We start from the raw sequence: 25,177 nt of genomic DNA on the forward strand, positions 1-25,177 counted from the left end.
GAACTGAGCCCCTCCACCGGACCCACCGACGCCCCAGCTCGGGTGCGCCCACAGCCCGACTTCATGTTTGGCCCAGGAACGTCCTGCCCCCTGCCCCTCCTCTGGTTCACCGTGTGGCTTGGCTTCTGCCCCGCTCTGCGTGCCGTGTAAGAAGCCGAGCTAGCCACATGGTGGGGTGTCCTGGAGTGTGGACTCCTCACCTGCTTCACAATCGCGTTGCCTTTGCTCGGTGACTGACACCGTGGAGAGACACAGCCCGCAGGTGTGTCTCGGATCGTGCTCAGGACCGCTGGCCTGGCTCGCAGGATTCCGTGTCCTCGACTCCTCGGGTGTTAGAAAATTCAGAAGAGTCAGAAAAGCCCCCCGGAGTCCTGCTTGAATTGAGCATAACAGCACTAAAAGGATTAAATCAGAGAGTGAACGTATGTGACCGTAGACTTTGCAGACGTCTCACGCAGGGTGAGGTCCTAAGTGGTGAGATCCTAAGGGCTGGGCACACGTAGGTGAGGCCAAGCCCAGCGCCCTGCAGGAAGCAGTCAGCAGCGGAGGGCGGTCTGGGGCTCACCCCTTGCACCCCCAGGCATGAGGTGGAACTAGCCAGAGCTGAGACCAAGGGAGAATGCCTCAGAAAGGTGCTTGGGGGGCAGAGAAGAATTAAAACATTCGGGGATCTTGCAAAAATACATGCCACTACTGGCCCCAGTAATCTCTAACTTGGCAGAGCCATGTGAAGGAAAATTGTGAGGAAATGTGTATAAATCTGCTAAGTATAAGTGGGAAATAGAGCTCTACATAGTTAAGAAATTGTATATGGCAGCTGCTGGGTCACAAAAAGGGAAGAAAGATGTGGGCCTTAGGTAGGTGCCTAAAGTGGAAGGTGAAAAGGGCCAAGAGGCCTGAGACCTCTTGTATTCTGTACAGAAGACCCGGGCTACCCTACCCCATGGAGTTAGAAGTCAGAAAGAATGGGACGCCTGGGTGGCTCAGCGGTTGGGCATCTGCCTTTGGCTCGGGGCATGATACTGGGGTCCCGGGATCGAGTTCCGCATCGGGCTCCCTGCGAGGAGCCTGCTTCTCCCTCTGCCTGTGTCTCTGCCTCTCTCTCTGTGCCTCTCATGAGTAAATAAAGAAAATCTTTAAAAAAAAAAAAAAAAAGGAAGAAGCTCAGTACCAGGACCCTGGGAGATGTAATCATGGATCTGAAGGACCCTAAAAATGTAAAGCCATTAGGGTCCCGGGTGCCCACTGTGGAGGTTCCCATCTTACTGATGAAAACCATCTCACAGTTAGACCAGGACAGGCAAAGAGCTAGCTAATAGAGTAGTACGGAAGGACAAATCAATGAATAATTTAAAGGATGAAGTACCTTCGGGGACCTCAAGGTGCCCAACTTGAGGACCCAGGAGATTTTAATAACCCCTAGAATGTGATTATCAAAGCAGACCTTCAATGCTTCTGCCTGTAATGGGTTCTGGGGTGTCACTTGATGCTGGTCTTGGCGATACCTTATGGCTGTAGTATGCTTAGTGCTTGTGTCATTGCTTGACACAGGCTCCTGCTGGACATGAGTGACTCCATCTTGCTCTGTACACTCATCATTGGGAATTAGGACGTTGGGAAGGTTGGCGAGAGGGCTGAAGGCGCCTGAACCACTTACATTTATTTGCAACAAAATCTTTTCCCAGTGTCCTGGTTCCTTGAAATCATAGCAGAAACTACTCTTCCAGTTTGGGTTGGGGGCCTTCATTTGCTGGAGCCAAATATCGAAAATTTCACTGCTCTTTCCTCTGGGTAACTCATCTAGGGTGTGAGCAAGGTGGTTTGCCAGGTTAGTCAAATCTGAAATGGACGCAGTTTCTCATTCCATCCTGGTCCTTTTAACTAAAAGGGAAAGATCCTAGAGCAGTCATTAATAACATAGAATTAAATGTTACCCCGATGGCTTCAGCATCTAAAGGAAGACCAGAATTTTCATTAAAGACAGTTTGGAGTCGATTATACTAATCACAAACAGATCCATCAAATTTTGTGTGTAAGCCTCAATTTTGTTCCAGTCAACAGGCTTAGGAAAAGCCATTATAATTTTTCAGTGGAGATCTCCAGCCAGCTTTCTAGCGTCTTGCCAAAGGATAGGGGTCTGTTTGTCTAAAATCCTGCTCAGGATCTCCCCACTGGGCTAGTTCCATCCACTGTCTGGCCCGGCCCTCACCAGCAAGCACGTGCACCAACTGATACAAACCTGAGAAACCAAGGTGGTTAGTTCGAATCATGCTTTAAATTCTTCAGCAAAGCTGTGGGGGTCCCTCCGTCATTTTAGGAAACCCTATAGCTATGGCTGGAAGTTCAGCAGTAGGCCAGGGAACATAAGAAATTTGGGTCTGTTTAGGTCCTTAGGAGACTTTACATTAAAGGGGCAAGTTTTTTTGTTTGTTTTTTGTTTTGTTTTTTTTTGTTGTTGTTTTTAAGGGGCAAGTTTTAATTGCTTCAGGAGAGGAGAGAGCAGAGGGAGATTGTGATGAAAGGAAGGTTCGGCCAAAGGATTAGCAGGTGAGAGCAGAGGAGATGAGAGGTGCAGAGAGAAGATGATGCCCCGGGGGTGGGGCCTGAGCACAGGATGGCTGCCTCGGGTCTGGGGGGCAGGGTGAAGAGGCCCCAGAAGCCCCCCCCCCTTTTTTTTAAATTGTTTACCTCATTTAGTTTATAAAGCATATGTTGGAGAGAGGCAATTTTATATTCCTGAGAGTGTTTGGAAGCTTCAAAATACCAATTAAAATAGAAATCCCATTCCGTTTTAGAATCATGGTGGTTGTCCAATTCAACTTTGAGAAAATTAAGTTTGGAGAGATCGAAAGTTCCCCATAATGGCCATTGAAGTTCTAAATTGCTCCTGGTTAAGCCAGTCCATTTCTTTATAAGTGTGCATGTGGCGGGACCACAGGTTTTAAACATAAAACTGGCTTGGAGCCCCAGTTGGAGGGGCTGGCGTGCCCTCAGAGCGTTTTGTTTTGTTTTTTAATTTTTATTTATTTATGATAGTCACAGAGAGAAAGAGAGAGGCAGAGACACAGGCGGAGGGAGAAGCAGGCTCCATGCACCGGGAGCCTGATGTGGGACTCGATCCCGGGTCTCCAGGATCACGCCCTGGGCCAAAGGCAGGCGCCAAACCGCTGTGCCACCCAGGGATCCCCCTCAGAGCATTTTGATGATTGGGATCCCGTTTCATAGACGTGTTTCACGAACAGCCTGATTCCACAAGGAATCCGATGGAATACTGGTACAACCAAGGACCTAAATAGATCCCAAGTAAAGCCTGGAGAGCTCAGACACAAGGCGCGAAGCTCAAAATCCAGGAGAAAACGTGCCCTTAAAACCCCAGGGTCGTTGACAAAGCAGTGCGGCCTAACAGCTCGGAGGGTGCTGCACCTGTTTGCTCCCCAGCCCCGGAGCCATCGGGGGTCCTCTCTGCATCTCAGCCTCTGATCACCGAGTAATCCTAACCTTAAACACAGACACTGCCAGTCACTCTACCGGCGAGGATGGGTTTCTTCGGGAATGAAAGAGAATTAGAGACAAACGAGGAAGGTGTGGCAAGACTGTATAGCAAGCGCGGAAGACAGAGGAGAAGTAGGCTTTTGAGGGAGGCCAGGGGGAAGTTGGGAAGGCTGTTAGGAACTAGAAGGTTTTCTTCAGTATGGTGTGTTAAGAGAAAACCTAAATGATCTCAACATTATGACGTAATTCCTTCCCGTGTGTTTTTACATGAATACACTCTTGTGTATTTAATGGGCATCGTTTGTGACTGTTGGGAATGAAATTTTTTTTTTTTGTTTCAATTTTGAGGTGTAATTGACAACATTGTGTGAGTCCGAATGAACTCTTTTCAGCTTATATATTTTAGGGTTGGTGTATGAGAATATTACTGTTTACGGTAAAATGCCGACCTCTTTTCCTGGGTTTAATCTATGTCTGTGTAGTCTCTTCTGTGTATTTTCTTTTCTTTTCTTTTTTTTTTTTTTTTTTTGATGTAGACAGCCATGGTCCAGGATTTATGATACAGAAACTAAAGCTATGGAGAAGTTAGGTTAGTTTTAAAGAGGATAACAGTGACAATAAATCACCTGGCATCCCTTCTTTGAAGTAGCAAATTCTTGATTGCCGTATGGTGTTCTTTGTTCAGTCTGGTTTTCGTTGAATTTGTGATGCTACGAGCTTCCAGCTGTAGTACATCAAGTCTTTAGGAGCTGGCCTGGGCTCTCAGGGCTGTGCAGGGGAGGCTCTGGCTCCCTTCTCAGCATCCCCTTACACTCCATCCCGGACCAGCCTGTGGCCACACTGGACTTCTTGCGGTCCCTGGATGTAACATCTCGGCCTCTGTGATGTCACACATGTTGCTTTTTTCTGGAACACTGGTCTCTCCTCTCTCCTCTCTGCCGGCCACACCTTAAAAGTAGTTTCCTCCGAGGGGCTTCTGGTTACCAGTCTCCTTAAACTGGATGCCCTTCATGCTATCCTCGGTACCTTTTATTTATTTATTTATTTATTTAATAAATATTCTATTTATTTATTCATGAGAGAGAGAGAGAGAGGCAGAGACACAGGCAGAGGGAGAAGCAGGCTCCATGCAGGGAGCCCAGCGTGGGACTTGATCCCGGGTCCCCAGGATCACGCACCCTGGGCCGAAGGCAGGTGCTAAACCACTGAGCCACCCAGGGATCCCCTCTCGGTACCTTTTATTCTGCACAGTTGTCACTATTTGAATTATATAAAAAGTGATGTTAACATGTATATATTTGTTTCCTTCTTTGATATTTGTTCTCTCTACCCAGTGTCAAGCACATTGTCTTGCAGCAGTGTACGTAAGTCGTCAACATTGGGCGAATAAAATGGAATGCATATCTTCCGTTCTGAGAATGTAATTTTCTTGTTATTAATAATCAAATAATTTAAAGTCTTAAATGACATGTTAATTTTATTAATGCATCTCTTCCCTTCTCTTTTCCTGTTATAAAATCTCCATCTTTATGTTTTAGAGCCGAGCTCCGATTTCTGCGAAACTTGTGGCCAATATGCTCTCGGTCGCTGGGGCCGATCACATCATCACCATGGACCTGCATGCTTCTCAGATCCAGGTTCCAGCATTTTCTTCCTTGCCCTTGGTGGGGATCGGGGGCTTAATGCAACTTGTTGAATCCTAACTCTATTAAGTTAAATTGTTTTCGAAGGGGCTGACGTGAGTCGTGTTTAAGTTGGTATGCGGTGGCTCTCTTAGATTTTCATCTTTACTGGATTTGGAAACATGGTTGAAGGTTGTTACCGCTGTCTGCCACCAACTTGCAAACGGCTTCAGAGGAGTGGGAATGGCTTCTTGGTAGTCAGCCTTACAATTCCGTCTCCACTCCTCGAAAATAATTACAGTGGCAGAGTTGTGACGTATGTTTTTTCACCCTCCTCATAACTTAGTTCTTCATCTATAAAACAGGCCACTTTATACTGTGCCTCCTCTGTGATACCATGAATATGAAGAAGCGTTTGGCTTATAATAAGGTGCTTAATTAAGACAACAAACCTCACTGCCCTGCAAGACCGTTCTCCTATTCCTTAGGGTATAGGCAACCCTAAGATAATAGGTTTCCAAAGATAATGGGTTGGACTTACATAGGCTCCCGGAATGTATCTGTCTTTCAATGTAATTCTGTTAAAATCAAGAAAAGGGAGTCTGTTGAAAAGGCTTCTTTTGAATAAAAAATTCAGATTTGACTTCATGCAAGAGGTTCTCTTTAAAACAAAACTGCGGTGTGTCGCGCACTTCACCCCTTAGGGCTTCTTTGACATCCCAGTGGATAATCTGTACGCGGAGCCCGCCGTCCTGCAGTGGATCCGAGAGAACATTGCTGAGTGGAGGAACTGTATCATTGTCTCGCCCGACGCCGGGGGAGCCAAGAGGTAGGCAGACGCCACGGTTTTGCTTTGTTTTATTATTTTTTTTAATATGTTAGATAAGGAAGCACGTTCTGAATTACTTAATGCTCTGTTTTGTAAATGAACAAGTAAGGGGACTGCAGTCCTCACCTGCAGAGCAGGGAGCGGTCCTCTTTGTTAACGTTTCATCGTTCATGCAAGAAGTACAGGCACGTCTTTGTTTTCAGCAAATATGTTTCAGTCGGTGGTTTTAAGAGTCTATTTGTTTGAGAGAGAGAGAACAAGCACGAGCCAGGGGAGCAGCAGAGGCAGAGGGAGAAGCAGGCTCCCCGCTGAGCAGGGAGCCTGATGGGGGGGCTCGATCCCAGGACCCCGGGATCACGACCCGAGCCGAAGGCAGATGCTTCACCGATGGAGCCCTCAGGTGTCCCAGTGCTGGTTTTTAAGTTACTTTTTTCTGATTATGAAAGCAACGAGCCCAATTGGAAAATAAGACTTAATTAACAACACGATTGACTAAGCTAGTCCCTCCTCCTATAAACACCTGACAGTAGAGGCCAAAATAGAGTTTTAAAAAAGAAATCTGTGTCCATAGAGCACCAGGAAAAAGGGAAATGTCCAGGGCCGGGAAATAAAGAAGGGCTGAAGACCCTGCTTACGTGGCCTGGTGGGGGGTTATCAGATCCAAGAAGAGGCTGCTGGCTTGGGTGTTAACTGCCCACGTAGAGGTCTTCAGAGAGAAGGGAGATGAAAGTTCGACCTCTCCCCAGTGGCACAGGGGCACAGCCAGCTTTACTCAGGCCTTTGGGGGGATGGGGGTGGGGAGGACAAAATAGCCACTCATGAGAAATCGGACTGAGAGCCTGTGCCCTGTGCAGGTGTGCAGTGAGCTCTGCGTGCCCCTTGGTGCGGGGATCTCTACGCTAAGAACACTTGGTCCCGGGCCACCGGGAATCCCACTGTCCCAGCTGAGCACTCCCCACGGGAGACCGCCTCGAGCCTGATGATCCCCGGGAGGGCACAGCCCACCCGGAGCCGGCGTGTGCAGAGGAGCCGGTGGCAGGCGGCCGGCCCCGTGGGGTGACAGGACGCTTCCTGGACCGTAAAATGACCAGCTTGGACAGAAAGGGACATGCTACCCAAAGCGTCCCAATGCTGGCACACTGACTAGCGTGAGAAAGTGGCTCTGAGCCTCGGATCGGGAGGGCCTCGCAGGCGTCGGGAATGAAGGAGCAGTCAGTGCAGGGAGCTCAGAATGAAGGGCGACGACGACGCAACACGGATTTGAGACGCACCCCTCTTCCGCGGCCCGACGTGACCCTGTCGCACGGGGCAGCGGCCTCCTGGAAAAGGAAGACAGGGTGCTTGGGGCTTCAGGGCCCAGGTGTAGGGGCCTCCGTCAGGGAGGGAGAGGGACAGAAGACCTCTGTCAGTCCATTGCAAAAGCAAAGAAGCTGATAAACGTGCCAGGAGTGCCCTGCGGCCACCCAGCTTCAGGACGTACGTCTGTAACCTGCAGATGCGTCACCTGGCTCTCTTGTCCACCTGTAGCCTGGTTAAGGGACTTAGAATCCAACTAAAAAGCTCAGGAGTGGCCCAGAAAGCTGTCATGAACCCGAGCTGGGAAGCAGAGGTGCTAATTCTTAGAAGAGCCGCGATGAGCGCCAAGCTGCCGTCTCTGGTGCTTGGTCCCCCGCACAGGAGAGGGGGTGAACAGGTGGAGCTGGGCCTCTGACAGCAGCAGGAAGTGGCCGTTGACAGGAAGGAGACACAAATACATCAGAGTCGGAAGCAGAAAGTGAGCGGCAAAGCCCCCATGCAGGGACCTCTGGGTCAAAGCACGCGGAGTGTCTGCCCGCATAAGAACTCGGGGCAGTGGGGGCACCTGGGGGGCTCAGTCACTTAAGCATCTGCCTTGGCTCCGGTTATGATCTCAGGTCCTGGGATCAAGTCCCACGTTGGGCTACCTGCTTAGCGAGGTGTCTACTTCTCCCTCTGCCCCTCCCCCTGCGCTCACTCACACTCTCTTTCTCTCTCTCGTTCGCTCTCTCTCTCTCTCTCTCAAGTATTAAAAAAACCACAGGGAATGGGAGTAGCATTTTGGAGTTATTTCTATAGCAAATGCTTGCTGTTCACTTGGAAACCTTAGTAAGTCACATAGTGGACTCCCTTCAGATATGGTGAATCCACTGGTGCGATGGAAGGTTCGAGGTGAACAAGCAGGCCAGAGGTACGTGAGCATAAGATGTAACTTGTTTTCAGTAACAGTTTTATTAAGACAGAAGTCATCTACTTGCCGTCCACCTACTTAAAGTGCACAGCTCAGTGCCTTTCACTGTGTTCGTGCAGTTGTGCCTCCATCACCACTACCGAGTTCCGGACATGTTCATCACCCCCAAAGAAGCCTGTTCCCAATAGTCGGGCGCTCCCCATTCCCTCTGCCCCCGGCCCCTGGTCACCACTAATCTCTTCTCTGTGTCTCTGGACATTTCATATGGATAGATCATGCAATACGTGGTCCTTGTGTCTGGTGTATTCCTTTTTTTTTTTTGAAGATTTTATTTACTTAAGAGAGACAGTAGGAGCGGGAGAAGCAGCAGAGGGGAGAAGCAGGCTCCCTGCTGAGTGAGAACCCCAATGTGGGGCTCGATCCCAGGACCCCAGGATCATGACCTGAGCCTGAAGGCGGATGTCCAACCCACTGAGCCACCGAGGCACCCCCCCATTTCCTTCTTTAGAGGCCTCTGTTCTTCCCAGTGCCAGAATTCCGTTATTCAGACATGTCCCCCTTTTTATTTCATACAAGTGGAAATATCTGCTTTTTAAAAAACATCCTCATCCCGTCTTAGCAGCGATTCCACAGCTGTGCAGGAGATCTACTCTATTGCTCTTTCCAGCTGGGTGATAATTCGTCATAGGCATAGATCATCATTCCTTTATCAGGTCGCCCCGTTCCTCACTTGGGGGTACCATTGTGTGTCCTCTTAAGCACCGTCCCGCCACACTGTACTTACTACATTTTGTGTACATTCAGGTCTCTTTCTAGAAGATACCAGGTCCTGGGGCAAGAGCCGTTCGGGTTTTGATGGACAGTGATAAAATAATTGGGTCTTTCGGAAAAGGTAGACGGGTCAGCGCTCCGAGTGTGGACGCGGGTGACTTTCTCCGAGGCCTGCTGTGGAGCAGACACCGTCTGGGTTATAAACAGATGGCGATGATACGGATCTTTTCCTGTTAATCCTGGTTGCCGTGGACAAGGTCAAGCGCCCTCTGCGGCCTGCTGCTTTTCCCGAGGGCCTGGTCGTGCCTCTGCCTGTTGTCACGTTGGCCGGAAGCCTTTTCCTCCGGATCGTTAGGAGTTCTGTGCAGACAGGAGGTCACATCTTTGTTTCCTGTGGGGGTGGGGGCGGTGTAGATACTTCCCCGAGTTTTTCATGTCTTCCCTTGGTGTATTTTTCATCTCTGCAAGACTTTTAGGACGTTGCTTCTGTCGTCATTTATCTCTTCATGTTCTGACTTCTGGGTGTAGGAAGTTTTCACCCTCCTCAATTCTTCTTCTCCCATGATTTCATATATTTTAAGACAAATTGCCTTCTTCCCTTTTTAATGTTCCAATTTTTCTTCCATCTGATATTTGTTTTGGAACAAAGAGTGAAGAAGAATCCAGCTTTTTCTCCCCCCAGCTATCTAGTTGTTCCAAAACTATTTATTAAATAATCCGTCTTTCCCCTGCTGATTTGAAACACCATTTTATGCACCAAATTCCCCGATCTACTTGCCAACTCTTGCCTCTTTTTTTTTTTTGGATTTATTTATTTCAGAGAGGGGGAAGGGCAGAGGGAGAGCGAGAATCTCAAGCTAACTCCATGCTGAGTGCAGAGCCCGACTTGGGGCTCTATCCCAGGACCCTGAGATCACGACCTGAGCTGAACCCTAGAGTCAGCTGCTTAACCCATTGAGCCACGCAGGTGTCCCAACTGTTGCTTTCAAAAATGCAGAACCAACGAAGCAGAGTTAATGGCCAGCACTGAGATGCTGTCCTTTTCCAGGTCACCTTTAAAGCTGTCCCACTCGAGCAGCCCTGCTCCCTCTGCCAGGGACCATCAAGCTTTTTAAGAGCATATATTTTGGAAATTTTTTTTGCCACTTCCTTCCTTTTTCCCCCAAGTTTCGTTACCTCCTTCCTACTGTGGAGTAAGTAAGCTGCTCCCCAGCGGACAGAACAGTCACAGCGGTAACACGTGATACACGCAGTAGATACTACCACTGGCATCTTTGCTTGATGCAAAATAGTCATTTCATCAAAGGAAACAGGTCTCTGACCAACTAGAACTTTCTGCCTTGGCGAAAAGCCTCAAAGCTTGACATACTGCAGGTAAAACTTAACATTGCCACAAGAGGTCACTGTCCGGTAGGCTTTGCGGCTCGGTTGGCTCGGGCTAAGGAAGAGTGAACCTTAGGAGGGAGCACACCTACTGCCCGTCAGTAGTAACGTGAAACTGGTGTGGGAAGTTGGTGAAATGAAATAATTCAGGTTTAACTTTTATTGTTTTTCTTCCGGAAAGCACGTAAACACGTGTGTCGAAGAAACAGAAATGAAACCGCATGTGATTTGGGTTCCAGCTTGCCCTGCCTGAGGTTTCCGTGTGATACGTTGTCCCAACAGGAGTTGTTAGGAACACACCTTAAGTGTCCTGTACGTGGAAAAGGAGGATTGTAGCCCCGTGCCCAGGGCTCACTGATCAGCCTGGCCTGCCACCTTCTCTTTCTGGTGCCAGCCCAGCCCTTTCTGAGTGAGTGACTTTGGAGCATTTGCCAGGGATGAGGAGAGAAACTCAAGGTTTACAAGCCCCAAGGCCTGCAGCGCAGTGAAGTCCACTTTCATAAGCCCCAGTGTGGTATGTGCCTTTGTGAGCTAGGACTTCTGTCCCCACTGGCTGCACCACAGACTGAGTGAGTGGCGGTTTCTAAATCATTTGATTTGAGTTGTGTCTATGACTTGTATTTTTTTCTATTTTATTGAGTTTCATATATGCTGTATTTTCTTGCTGCTAATGGCTATTTCCTTATGCTTTTTTTTGAAAGTTTTTTTTAAAGACTATTTATTCATGAGAGACAGAGAGAGAGAGAGAGGCAGAGACACAGGCAGAGGGAGAAGCAGGCTCCATGCAGGGAGCCCGACGCGGGACTCGATCCCAGGTCCCCAGGATCACACCCTGGGCTGAAGGCGGTGCTAAACTGCTGAGCCACCCGGGCTGCCCTTTTTGAAAGTTTGTATTGAAATTCCAGTTCACACACAGTGTAATATCAGTTTCAGGTGTACAATACACCTGATTGTACACGTGCCCGTGATTTTTTTAAAAGTATGCACAGACAGGGATCCCTGGGTGGCGCAGCGGTTTAGCGCCTGCCTTTGGCCCAGGGCGCGATCCTGGAGACCCGGGATCGAATCCCACGTCGGGCTCCCGGTGCATGGAGCCTGCTTCTCCCTCTGCCTGTGTCTCTGCCTCTCTCTCTCTCTCTGACTATCATAAATAATAAAATAAAAAAAAAAAAAAAAAAATTTAAAAAAAAAAAAATTTAAAAAAAAAAAAATAAAAAAAAAAAATAAAAAAAAAAAAAGTATGCACAGACACTAACAGATTCCCATATTGATTTCCCATCCAAGTGAGCCCCGATTACCTCGTTATCTCGAACATGGCTGGTTAACCACGTTCCTAAAATACGACCATAGATGTCAAGAGCTTTTCTTCTGTTGACAGTATTTTTTTGCATTCTGGCTGTGTGTTCGAGCAGGGTCACGTCGATTGCAGACAGGTTGAATGTGGAATTCGCCTTGATTCACAAAGAGAGGAAGAAAGCAAATGAAGTGGACCGGATGGTTCTGGTGGGCGACGTGAAGGACCGCGTGGCTATCCTCGTGGACGACATGGCTGACACCTGTGGCACCATCTGCCACGCCGCGGACAAGTACGAGGGGCGGCGCGGGCAAGCGTTAGAGCATCGCTTTAGGAAAGGAAAAATGCCAGCTCTTAAAAACAGCCTGTTCTTCCTAATGATTGCTGATTGCTGAGGGGTGGCCTTTCAGGCCCATTTATTTTTTTCTTGGTGGAAGACAATCCCCTGGGCCTTTAGGGCCTGGCTTTCATTTTCCAGGATGAGCTTTCAGTGTCTGGAAAAGGATCCACGAAGGTGCTCCCCCCGCACCTGAGCACAGAGGGAAGAGACCGTCTCGTGGGCTCCTTTGGGCCTGGTCTTCCTTCTCTTTGGCCTTCGCTTGAGCCTCCCCGGCCGCGGCTCCCGAAGGTTCGAGAGCTGGGCCGTGGCTAGTGGGAGCCGCGGTGCGGAGTGCTGGGCGCGGGGCCGCTCCGACTTGAGCCGGGCGGCAAGCACGCAGCACCCGCTGGGCCAAAGGCAGTGTGGAACCAAGAATGCAAAATCTGTCAGTAGTTTAGATTGAATGTGGCTCAAAATGATGGTAGTTTGGCTTTATTTTTTCTTTTTAATATTTTATTTATTTATTCATGAGAGACACGGTGGGGGAGATGGGAGCAGAGACACAGGCAGAGGGAGAAGCAGGCTCCATGCAGGGAGCCCGACATGGGACTCGATCCCCGGTCCCCAGGATCACACCCTGGGCTGAAGGTGGCGTTAAACCACTGAGCCACCTGGGCTGCCCGGTAGTTTGGCTTTATCAGTTGAAACCAGCGGTTCTCAACCAAGGACAGTTTTTGCTCCCCGGGAGACATTTGGCAGTGTCTGGAGACGATTTTGGTTCACAGCCGAGGGGCAGGGGGTGGCTGCTGCTAGTGGAGAGGCCTGGGATGCTGCTCAGCAAAGCATTATGTGGGCCCAAGGCCAAGGCTGATAATCCCTGATTTAACGGAACACAAAAGGTTTTGCCAGTACGTACCTTCAAAGATCGTTTTCGAGGCTAATAAATGTGAGTCAGATTGGTTTTCTGTTTTTCTTTATGGAACACGCTTTTTGCCTCTTAATTCACAGTGAGGGGAGAATGTTCCAGGAATATTTGTGTACACTTAATTGTTTTGCTCTCTGCTTTACAGGCTGCTCTCCGCCGGAGCCACCAAGGTTTATGCTATCCTTACACACGGGATCTTCTCTGGGCCAGCTATTTCCAGAATAAACAACGCCGCCTTTGAGGCTGTTGTCGTCACAAACACCATTCCGCAAGAGGACAAAATGAAACACTGCCCCAAGATTCAGGTACTGCTACACAGCAGGCAGAGGCACGCAGCGAGGAATCTACCTTGAGCCCCAAAAGATAGCGCTGAGTCTTGTTCTTGTGTGTGTGACTGCGTGTGTGACAAGCTTGCCCAGGGATAGCTGCCAGATGCTGTGGCTTCCCGTAACGGGGGGTGGGATTCACGTTAGGTCTGAGAAAGGCTGGGGCCGGTGCAGGTCAGAGTTGGAAATAGTCAAAACCACACTAGAAAAGCAGTTAAAAACAGGCTGTTGTTGCAAAAAAGTTTTGGCGGAATGCAGCCACACGTACTCATTGACGTATCGTCTGTAGCTGTTGTCACGCTACGATGACTTGAGTCGAGTCTGGCCCCGCAGAGCTGAAAATATTTACCGTTGGGCCCTTTACCCAAAAGCTACTCACTGAATCCTGAGTGAGGTGATCACAGCTGTGCTCTTTTTTTTTTTTAAGATGTTATTTATTTATTCATGAGAGACACACAGAGGGGCAGAGACACAGGCAGAGGGAGAAGCGGGCTGCCTGCGGGGAGCCCAGTGCGGGACTCGATCCCAGGACCTGGGGATCACGCCCTAGGCTGAAAGCAGGCAGACAGCCACCCAGGTGTCCCCAGCTGTGCTCTTAAGTGACGCAGTCACTGTGTTTTTGGAAACTAAGAAGAAAACCTTCCATGTGATGATTGAGTAAAATTAAACAGACACCCCAAGGAAAGGCTATCTCTGGGTACCAGTGACCCCAAAAAGCCTTTGATTGAAGGTCTCGCCTCCAGGGTCCCACATGTGATTGTAATTGGAAGGTAGAAACGGGCGTGGGTTGGGGGGGGTTGGTGATCGCGCGTCTTTGTGCTGGAGAAGTCGTTCCTGGGCTCTCTGGCTTCTAAGTTTTTCGTGGACTCCGACTGAGGTGTCCCACTGTCCTCTCCCCTTTTCTGTTGGCCTTTAGGTCATTGATATCTCGATGATCTTGGCAGAGGCGATCCGAAGAACGCACAACGGTGAATCCGTGTCCTACCTGTTCAGCCACGTCCCGCTATAGGCCCAGACGTGAGGTGTGGAGCAGGCCTGCTTGGGCCGCTGCCTTGTGTGCGTTTGCCTGACTTTAGTTTTAGGACTCAGCAATCCTAGGATAATGCAAAAGCGTCCGATCTTTGTACCCTGCAAGATCCATTGTTTCCCTCCTCTCAAGCTCAAGACCATTTACTTCTGGTTTGGGAGGGGGAGGGGGAGGGTGGTGGTTATCTGATCTTTTTACGTGAACTGTCCTTAAGGTCATCTTGGCTCATTCTGACAGGTGACCTTTCTTTTGTTTTACCAGTACTCCGAGGCCACAACTTTCAAGTATGTAATTCCACTGCGGAAGGTCATAGTCTATTTCGAGGTCGCCAAAGGTGACTTCAGATTAAAGCCTTCTGTGTAAATACTGATAATGCCTATGGACATTTGGGTCAAACCCTGTATACAGAATTAGCCTTTTCCTTCCGAGTGCACCTTAGAAAATTTATAATACCCTGAATTCGGTTGGGTTTTTTTTGGTTTTTAGTAACCAGGTTTCAAATAAACCTTTGTTATCATGCTCAATTTGACCAAATTTTAGGTAGCTTCAGAGGGCTGCTGACACATTTACTTTCTGATAAACATTAGACATTATCACAAGCAATTCAGCATTTCTTTGGTTGTTGTTGCCACTGCTGAGAAACGCATTATAACTGCCACTTACCTGAAATGTCACGTTCTGAAATTCCAAAATTATGTTCAGCAATGGATCTAATTGAGAAAGTGTCAAGATAGACCCTACAGGCTCGCTGGTGCCACTCACGCTGTGCTCTGGCCATCCAAGGCGGACAGCTCTGCAAGCAGCAACTCCGTCCTACCATCTTATTTTATGGCCTCTTTTTAGCTCTAGCTTTTACTTCGCCTTCTTTCCAATAATCTCACGTTGTGGGTTTCCACCAAAACCAAGACTCCCCTAAGTTCCCTCAGGCTTACTAGTGTCTGTTCGTTATTTGTTCCTGACATCATAAAAAGGCGAATTTTTGTGAGTACCACCAAATGCATATTTAAACATCACCTCCTTCGTTTTGATTTAATAGTCTTTTGCCTTTTGTAATCAGAAGTAGCAGGTCTCCTAGACAACTGATTGTTTTAACTAAAACTGTTACATGAAAAATGTGGGTAAGAAAGGCCTACAAAGAAAGTACAAATAAGTAAGCATTAATTGCTTCATTGAGATAAGGTTCAAGTGGTGGCCCAAGAGTGATCATGGAGGCAAAGATTGCTTTATCCACAGATGGCGCTTGACAGCATCTTCCTCAGTGGGGTGCATCCCTAAGGCGAGCTTTGACTCCCCATGAGTCTTGGTAGCTGCGCACTGGTGCACAACCAACTAAATTCTTCAGCCCAGAAAGAAGAGAATTTGCCTGCGTAGACAAAGGCTGGGAATAATAACAATCCCTCCCTTCTGCTGAATCTTAAAACTTGAAGAGAGGAAATTGCCTGATCTAAGTTTTGCAGGTGGCAAAACCAAATCTTTAAGTCACTTGAACAGCAATTTTTAAGATTTCAAACTTCAGTCCAGCAGAGGTTGAAGTTTAGCAAGTATCGTGTTGGTCATTGCAGAGACCGGCATTTTGCTGTACCTTAAAATGGTTTTTGAGAAAAACAATGGCATTCTAGCCTGGTAGAGTCAGCTACGCGATACCGATTGGCTCTACCTAGGAAGAGTTGACTTGATAATGTAAAGAGCCTCCTTAGATGTATGTAATTTTTAGTTTTGATAAATGAGTGATATCTATTTCTTGGAATTTCTATGCAAAGACAGATGAAAACGTAGTTACAGACACACGCAGGTAGACGGCCTTGGCATATAAGCGTAGACATGTTGACATGACTGACGAGAGGTGATTTAAACATGATCATTTCGTCTTCAGATTGAGTCTAAGATACAGAGCTAGTTTTAAAATAATCCTCAGATAAAAATCTGCACTGTCATCGAATTAACTGACTTTTTCTCTCTTTTGGCCTCACTTTTTGTTTTCAAGTAGTTCTGCTATATTCACTAATTCGACTAGACTTGGCCATACACGGGGGCGATGTAGACCTCAACCATTTGATGGTTTCAGCTCCGGAAAGATGATGGGAGTGGCCTCAGGAACGGCCTGATCGCAGAACTTGCGTATCCCTTGCCCCTGGTGTGCAAGCATTCAGGGAAACCACCCAGTGTATCGGTTCTGTCCAACTCTGCCGAATGGCGCTGGGCTCACGGATATCTAGCCGAAAAGGGGAGCCAGAGAAGTACACGCATACCAAAGCTGCTCGTCCTCCAACTTAAATGATATTAATCAACCTGCAGATAATTCATACTAGAACTTGCCTTTGTTAGATGTCCCTTAGATTCAGGAATGTATCATTTGCAGTGCTTGTATTGGTTTAGAACATACGATTTTAAGATCATCCACCACTGTACTAAAACATTTCAATAAAATCATGCTACTTCTTTCTATCATAGTTTGTGTCATCATTACGGAGTGCTGTGTTTTGACGGGGGGACCCGAACGTGTTTGGTACTTGAGGATTATAGCCTGGCAGATACAATTACAGAAAAGCTGGAAGTTAATGGAAGTCAGCTCTTGTCTGTTTTGAAGGTATTTCTTTGGGGAGTGACCAGCAGTCGCCTCATCCCAAAGTGTAACAGCCGTGCCACATAAGATGACGCAAGTTGAACATTCTAGATGTTGCCTGTAACATTGGAGATCACACGGTATGCTTACACATTACAGTAGTAATGGTTGGTGTCCCCAGATTGGAGCAGACCAAACGTAGGCCCCATCGAGTTTTTCCATCTGCTCTGATTTCTGAAGCACCAGGAGTGTCCTGCTCCCTTAAAGCAACTACCTATTCAGTGAAGCTTTAAATTACTCTTGGGGGACAAAGGAAATTTATAATTCTGTTCTCCCGCCAAAGCTCAGCTTTATAGTGTGGGTAGTGCTGAGAGTGGCAGCATTTTGCCTCAAAAGTTCCAGCAAAATATAAAGAAGTAAAACAGTCTTCCGGAGAATGTCACGGTTTAAGACCCAACATGATGGAATGTACTAGAAGGAAGAAAAATGAAGGAGACCTGGAATCAAAAAACTCTTAGACCTAAAAATGCTGTCACATGTCTTCCGGAAGGGTTTCCTTTCATATGGGCAGATCCTGCCAGCTGACAGGCCAAGTGTCAAAGGGAAAACAGGAATTCTCAGGGGTTCAGGGGATCGATCAGGCTGGGGAGATCAGAAAGGGCTTTGTGAAGGGACTGTCATTATAGATGATCATTCCTGGAGGAATCTTCCGGAACTGCGTGGCTCTATTCCAGCAGGGACTGAAGCAGGACAGCATAGGGCATTTGGTACACGATATGTTTGAGTGAGGATGGCCGAGGAGGCTGGAAGGTAAGGGCTGAAGCACCTCTATTGCATGGAGAAGTCTCCAGAATGCCTCCTCTTCGCTGCAGACCTTCACCTTACTGATTCATTTTCCTGCAGCCCCGGGTCCCGCCCCGCCACCTTCTCCCTGCCCTTGCTTTCCAGAGTTGCTTCACTGTGGTCTCAGCTCCGTCTTCTCCGACAGTGAAGCGCGTGATGCCCAGAGATTTCACCACTTAGTACAGTCAAGGCAACAGCCAAAGCTCTTTGGGAGCGTTGCTTCACAGTCTCGTGCCTCAGTTTCCATAGATGGGAAATGGCCTAACAGGGCTTGTACTGGGGTGTGACAGGGACTGCACGAGACCCCTGGACATTTTGCACAGTACTTTCCGCCTTAAGGGCAGGCGTCTTAAATCTTCCCTTTGAAAGAAGCTAAGTAGATGCGAAGCTGCAGGATTTTCATGCATTTTGCAGATGTCAAGGCTCGTGCGTGTGTGGTCTCCTCACAAGCACGTCGTCCTGACATGTGACTGTCAACGATGGCGGTCGGTGGCGACGAGTGGCTGCATATAGAGAATCCTTGCAGTGGCCGTAGAGCTGCTGGGGAAGAAGGGCACACGCGCCCCGGGGTCGATCGGGGCCGCTCCCAAAGACCCGGTTCCATTCTCCTTCCCGCACAAAGACCAGCAAAAGCGGCGCCGGTGTAAACGGTAAGGGCGCTCCGCCCTGGGGGCTTCCCCAGCTGAGGACTTTGGGCGTAAATGCACCCCGAATAAGACCGTCCTGTGGTGGCAGGCCAGGCCCTCAGAGCCCTCCCGAGGGGGCCCCGGGGGGGGGGGGAGCAGGGCTCTCCCTGGGGCTGCAGGCCAGGCGGTGGTCGCGCGGCCCATGTCCCCGCTGCACCTTGCTGTCGCCGCCGTCAGCCACCCCTCCGCGTAGGGCACTGTCCCCCCAGTGCTGTCCGGGGACCGCGAGCCGGTGGCCGGGCCGCGGAGTCCTGCCACTTGGCCTGCGGGCGCGACGGGACGGGCCGCTCGGGTCCCCACCTGGGCGGTGTCACTGTCCACCTCCTTTACGAGGCGGGCGTCGGTGACCCGCCGCCTGGGGTCCACATGCCCACCGGGGGGCTCCCCGTCTTTGGCAGCCACTCTGCCACCAGTGGGCCTTGTCTTTGTCCCCCTCTTCGGTGGCTCGGCCCGGGGACAGGAGGCCGCCGGGTGCCCGCCACCGTCTGGGCCCCAGGGCTCGGTGCAGCGCTGAGCCCGAGGAGAGGCCGAAGCCCAGCCGCCCTGCTCCGCAACGCGGTCGGCCCGTGCTCTGACCTGTTGGCTCCGCCGCCCACGCCGCGCGATCGGGCCGAGCCTCGATCCGGTGACCTGGCGGGCCCCCGCCTCGGCAGCCCACACACGGGGTGCCAGGCCCAAGCCCGCGGCGGCCCACCCCGCCCCCGAACACGTGCTGCTGGCCCACGTGCACTTCCCGGCTGTGGGTGCGCACCTCCCCGTGGGTGCCGAGGGAGCGTGAATAGGGTGGTCATCTGGGGACGTGGTGGCCTCAGCCTTGGGCTTCTCCCTGCCTGGCCTCGCGGCCACCATCCTCACCCCCCACCGGTTTACACTGTCCTAATGGCAGAGTTCCGTGGTCAAAAGGAAAACCAGCAGCAGTCATTTTACATTTTTTTAAATTTGCATTTCAAAAGAGCGATAAAAAGAGCCTGGGAAAGCGACAGATGGCATGCAGTGGACAGTGTCCTAAATCGGGAGTGTGGCAATCTGGAGTCTGGTTCCGGATATACCACTAGCAAGCTGTGTGACCTTGGGAAAAGGCTACACCCCTGTGAGTCTGAGTATCTCTGCAAAAATCAGAGGGTAGATGATTGCTGAAGTCCCAGCAGTTTAAAAAAAAATTTTTATTTATTTATTCATGAGAGAGCCAGAGACAGGCAGAGGGAGAAGTAGGCTCCATGCTGGGAGCCCGACGTGGGACTCGATCCCGGGACTGCAGGATCAGGCCCTGGGCTGAAGGCAGGGTCCAAACCGCTGAGCCACCCAGGGATCCCTCCCCAGCAGTTTTTAATTAGCCTAGGCTCTCTGTTCCAGACGTAGTTGGAACATCTAGTAACCAAAGGTGGCCCCAAAGACACAAGCTGGTTACTTGCCCCTCAGGTGCAGCACTAGTTTTGCTGGCTGCACCGCTCGCCCGTTTCTTTGCTGGAAGCCCTGCTTCCCAGGAAGCCCCCCAGGCCTGAGCAAACCAGAATGCGTGGTCACCCTCGTTCTGTCCTCTACGGTAGCTGGTCCTGGATCCCCAGCGCCAGCCCTAAGGACTCCCCTGAGCATGGCTCTGATTTTGTGCCCGGCCATATGACAAGCCCAACTCGGTGCCAGTGACCTGTGACATCACAGTTCTTATTGAATACGTTGTCGGGATCCCTGGGTGGCGCAGCAGTTTGGCGCCTGCCTTTGGCCCAGGGCGCGATCCTGGAGACCCGGGATCGAATCCCACATCAGGCTCCCGGTGCATGGAGCCTGCTTCTCCCTCTGCCTATGTCTCTGTGCCTCTCTCTCTCTGTGTGTGTGTGTGTGTGTGAGACTATCATAAAAAAAAAAAAAAGAATACGTTGTCAATTAACTGTAGAAGATGAAGAGCCGTAGTCACAAATAAAGGAGGGAAAAGGGACAGACTTCTAACATTTAATTAAAAAGATCATAAAGAAATTAAATATTTTATTTATTTATTTATTTATTTATTTATTTATTTATTTATTTCGGGACACACTTTTAGAAAATGCATTTGAGGGGTGCCGGGCGGGGCCCAGTCGGTGAAGCGTCTGCCTTCAGCTCAGGTCATGGTCTCAGGGTCCTGGGATCAAGCCCCGTGTCCAGCTTCCTGCTCAGTGGAGAGCCTGCTTCCCTCTCTTCCTCTGCCTCTCCCCCCTGCTTGTGCTCTCTCTCTGTCAAATAAACAAATGAAATCTAAAAAAAAACAAAAAACAAAGAAAATGCATTTGAGACCTGGGCTGACTGTCAGTCATTCGGCACAGCGGCCCTCAATGCTGTAAGTGGTCTTTAGAGACCCCACGGCACAGTCCAAGCAGAAGGCAGTGTGTCCCGAACGTTCACTGATGGACATTGGCCTCTGCACTTGGGGGGGGGGGGGGTCATGGATCCGTGAGCACTTGGCCATCCGTGTCTGAGGATGTCTAATTCTCTGATTTTCTCTAGACAAGGGAGCGTTAAATCCAGTATCTTCTGACATTGAAGCCAAGACTATGAATCACAGAAAAAAAAATGAAGGACTCCGCCTGAATTTGTGTCACTCTTTAACATCATCACGGTGATTCCTTGGGGACACATCTTGCTGTGTGTGTGCTGTAGAATGACCTCCTCCAGGAAGTGCCGCTGACATGTACTCATCTGAGGGACCAAGGAACCAACCCTAAATGTCTTTGAGCCCCAGAATATCGTCTGTTTAGGACTGGGGCTACTGAGCAGTGTCCTGGTATTGAAAAAGGGACAGACCCGTGTCTTCAGCAATGGTGCGTTCATGCCCACACTAACTGCATTCAGAGCCTTTAAAGAGCCACACTTGGCGGAGACAAAATTCACAGATGTCCCATGAATCAGAGAGCGTGCCGAGAAAGGCCAGTTGGCACAAGAAGACTAGGGGTTGTTTTTTGTTTTGTTTTGTTTTCGTTTTGGCTTTTTTTTTTTTTTTAAAGATTCTGTTTATTCATGAGAAACACAGAGAGAGGCAGAGACACAGGCAGAGGGAGAAGCAGGCTCCATGCAGGGAGGCCGACGTGGGACTCGATCCCGGGTCTCCAGGATCACACCCTGGGCTGAAGGCAGGTGCTCAACCACTGAGCCACCCAGGAGGCCCAAGAAGACTAGTTTTTGATGAGTCACTGATTCCTTCCCAGTTGGCCTTGGTGTGGCCATGAACATGGTTCCACCCCGGTGATCTGAAGAGGTTTCGTTCCGCGCACCCAACTTGGGCGCTGTAATCGACCTAAGAAATGCCACTTGCTCCCGTGTCTTGGGATTCTTGTGAAGGCTTTGGCTGGATGCTTTCTTCCATGGGATCAAGTGAAGGAGTGGGTCTCCTTTCTTTCACTCACTGATCGTCCTTTACGAAGCACCTGCCAGGGGACCGTCATTTAGGATGGGGGGGCTCTGAGTAGGTAGGCGAGAAATAAAACACATGGCCAAGGCTCCCATGTGTCCAGCCGAGACGGTTGACATGGACTGCTTTGTACACAGCTGTGTGACATAGACCACACACGAGGGACGGTGCCCGCCCCCCCCCCTTGTGGACACGATCATCTATTTGGGGCCCGGGTAGTCGTGGCGGTGGGGGGTTAGGAAAGAGCTGGGAATGCCATCTGCCGGGGCAAACCCTCGGCGGTGATCGCAATGCCTTCTCCCCCTCCCCGTTTTGTGCTACGACCTGCTCTGGTTTTGTGCACGTTCCTTGGCGTGTTGCTGCTCTTTGGGTCCTGTAAAAAAAAAAATCTGGAACCCGAAGGGTTTCATCGTGAGCCTACCCAGGCAGTCACACTCGGCAGGACACGGAAACACAACCAAAGTGCATCTCTTTAAAAGGTGCGATCAGGATCCCTGGGTGGCTCAGCGGTTGAGCATCTGCCTTCGGCCCAGGGCGTGACCCCAGGGTCCTAGGATCGAGTCCCAACATTGGGTTCCCAGAGGGAAGCCTGCTTCTCCCTCTGCCTGCCTGTGTCTCTGTCTCTCATGAATAAATAAATAAAATCTTAAAAAAAAAAAAGTTTATACAATTAAGTAGCAGAAGAGATGCCTTTGAAGCAATCCTTTTGACAGACACAACTGGACAGAGGTCAGTATTCTTTTATATTTGAAAAAAACATTTAATTAGAAGGATCATCTACCAGGGTGGCTCAGTGGTTTGGTGCCTGCCTTTGGCCCAGGGCGTGATCCCAGAGTCCCGGGATCGAGTCCCACGTTGGGCTCCCTGCATGGAGCCTGCTTCTCCCTCTGCCCGCGTCTCTGCCTCTGTCTCTCTCTCTCTCTCTCTCTCTCTCTCTGTCTCTCATAAATAAATAAATAAAATAAAAATGAATAAATAAAATAAAATAAAAAGTGCGACCACGTCCCCTACAGGGTAAAAACCTGCTTTAAGAGACGTCTCGGCTTTGCTAGCCGTTTCTGGTGTGCTTCTGCTGTTAAGCTTGTTTTCCTACATCCGCTGGCTTCTCCTGCTTATCACGGATTTCCCTCAGAGCCAATTTGTTCCCCAAGGAATGTCTCAGGGTCCCCGATGGAGGCCTTTCGGGGAGGGGGCTGGGGAGGCGGGAGGTGAGGAGGGAAAGCAGGAGGAGGATGGGGGTCCTAGCAAGGACCAGCCTTTCCCTGAGCTCAGCTGCCTCTCCCCGGGGACAGATGCCCTCTGCTCCCTCCTTTTTGTCCCTCGGGCCATTTTTCTTTGCTCCCCCAGGAGAATTTATGTCAGAGTTTCTCAACCTTAGCTGGATATTTGGGGCTGGGTCACCCTCTGTGGTGGGGGCCGCCCTGTGAACTATAGGATGTTCAGCAGCCTCCTTGGCCTCTACCTAGGAGACACAGGTAGCAATGCTCCCCCCCCTCCCAGCCACCCACACACGTTTGTAACAACCAAAAACCCGTCTCCAGACACTGCCACATGTGCCCTGGGGGCAAAATCGCCCCTGGTTGAGAACCACCGATGGATTCTAACCAAGACCTTCTTCCTTGATCCTCTCTCCTGACATTCACTCAGGTCAGAATTCCAGAGAAGATCCATCCTGGCTTCTGGACCAATTTCAAGTAGAAAAGCAGCCTGGAGCAAAGTGAATAAGGCAATGGCGATCATCAATCACTTAAAAAATTTAAGCAGCACTGTTTTGGCAGGACTTGAAATTAATACCGAAAAAATCACATTCTCCTTTTGGTGCAGGGCTGCAAACACTGATCCCTGCTTCTGGCAGGAGGTGGGTGAGATTTGAGCAAGTCACTAACTTATTGGTTTCCTCAGTGTCCTCTAGGAATGGTTCCAGCCTTAGAATGGGTCATGAAGTGTGTTTTGTTTTTGTTTTTGTTTTAATCAAGAATCTGATTAAGGGATGCGTGGGGGGCTCTGGCTAGATTGAGCATCTGCCTTCATCTCAGGGCGTGATCCCGGGGTCCTGGGATCGAGTCCCGCATCGGGCTCCCCGCAGGGAGCCTGTTTCTCCCTCTGCCTCTGTCTCTGCCTCTCTCTCTCTCTGTGTCTCTCAGGAATAAATAAAATCTTTTAAGAAAGAAAGAAAAACGGATTAAAGCAGAGCAACCCTCCAAGAGGTGACTGAATTTTGGTCTGACCTCAAGTGACCTCCGGAGGGCAGAGTTTTTGGTGCCCGGTGCAGGTGGCGGGTTTGGTGGCCCTTCAGTAATTCTTCACCCAGCCGTGAGAGGCCCACATGAAGGCTAATGGTGATGCCAAAGGCCATGGAACTGCCATGCGCTAAAAGGGCCAAAGTCTCCTGTGTTCAAACCAGAGTCCATCACTTCTTGACAAATGTCACGGAATTAATTGGATTTGGGAGTGAGATGGAACATTCGAGACTGAGGGAGTCCCCTCTCATTTTACAGGTTAAGGCTCAAAGAGATGGAATTTATTGGCTCAGTGAAGCCACACCGTTCCTTAGAAGAAACAGGACCTCTTGCTGCTTCGACCGGAGATGTTGGCTGGAACCCAGGTCACCTCTGATGACCAACCGCTGTATCACGGTGGCGCACTTTATCATTAGGCCTCAGGGCAGTGAGGAGAAGCACAAAATATGCTGTGCTGACTTCCATCAACCTGGAATGCCTCCTTCCGCAGATTTGGTTGTTCACCTTCTTTCTTCTAGAAATTCTTAATTGCACTCCCTGCCATTGCCTGGTCCGTTTTCAGGGTCCTACCAACACGGGGAGATTCAAAACAATGGCACTGGGTCATGGATGGTTTTCAGATCATGATTATTTTGTAGGACAGTGGTTCTCAAAGTGGGGTCCTGGACGAGCCGCATCTGTATCACCAGGGAACTTGGGAAAAATGTAAATTCTCTGCTTTCCCCCTTCCCCTGCCAGCTGTATTGTATCAGAAACTCTGGGTATAGGCGGTGTGGCTTGCATGGGGAGAAGGGGCAGGCATGGGGTTCAGCGCACCAAAGTTTGAGAGCTACCCTGTAAGGCCACGTTTTCCAGTCGAGTAGTGGACAAACTTGGTTGCGTATCAGAACCACCTCAGAGGAGCTTCGAAAAATATTGGTTAAATGAAATGGATTTAAAAAAAAATTGTAACTGTGTGTGACGATAGAGGTGAACTAGACTTCTTGTGATCATTTCTCAATATATACAAGTATCAAATCATCACGTCGTACACCTAAAACTAATAAAATGTTATATGTCAATTATGTCTCAGTTTCAAAAACGATGAATTTGTTGCCTGGGCCTTGCCGAGGTAGTGATCCGTGTGTGTCGTGTAGGGGAAGATCCTTTCCTGCTTTAATAAACGTGCTTCTGACTCGGGTAAGTTGCCGTCACGTTTCATGGTGCATGACTGTAACTCTCGTGTTCAACTCAAAAGTTAGGCCTGCTTTGTGGACATTTGGAGGGAATAAC

At 49.5% G+C, this 25,177-nt stretch overlaps 1 protein-coding gene across 1 annotated transcript in view; it reads left to right on the forward strand.

The window, feature by feature from the left end:
• Positions 1 to 16,636, forward strand: part of PRPS2 (phosphoribosyl pyrophosphate synthetase 2) — a 37,754-nt gene extending 21,118 nt beyond the window's left edge. Inside the window, exons 3-7 of the mRNA XM_041741761.1 lie at positions 5,031 to 5,129; positions 5,819 to 5,943; positions 11,716 to 11,889; positions 12,987 to 13,146; positions 14,084 to 16,636. Of these exons, the coding sequence (XP_041597695.1) occupies positions 5,031 to 5,129; positions 5,819 to 5,943; positions 11,716 to 11,889; positions 12,987 to 13,146; positions 14,084 to 14,176 (651 nt within the window). The 3' untranslated portion in view covers positions 14,177 to 16,636. The remainder of the gene's footprint in view (positions 1 to 5,030; positions 5,130 to 5,818; positions 5,944 to 11,715; positions 11,890 to 12,986; positions 13,147 to 14,083) is intronic.
• Positions 16,637 to 25,177: the final 8,541 nt, after the last annotated feature.

This window comes from Vulpes lagopus, chromosome X, assembly GCF_018345385.1.
Source record: "Vulpes lagopus strain Blue_001 chromosome X, ASM1834538v1, whole genome shotgun sequence".
In the NCBI taxonomy this organism is placed as follows: domain Eukaryota; kingdom Metazoa; phylum Chordata; class Mammalia; order Carnivora; family Canidae; genus Vulpes; species Vulpes lagopus.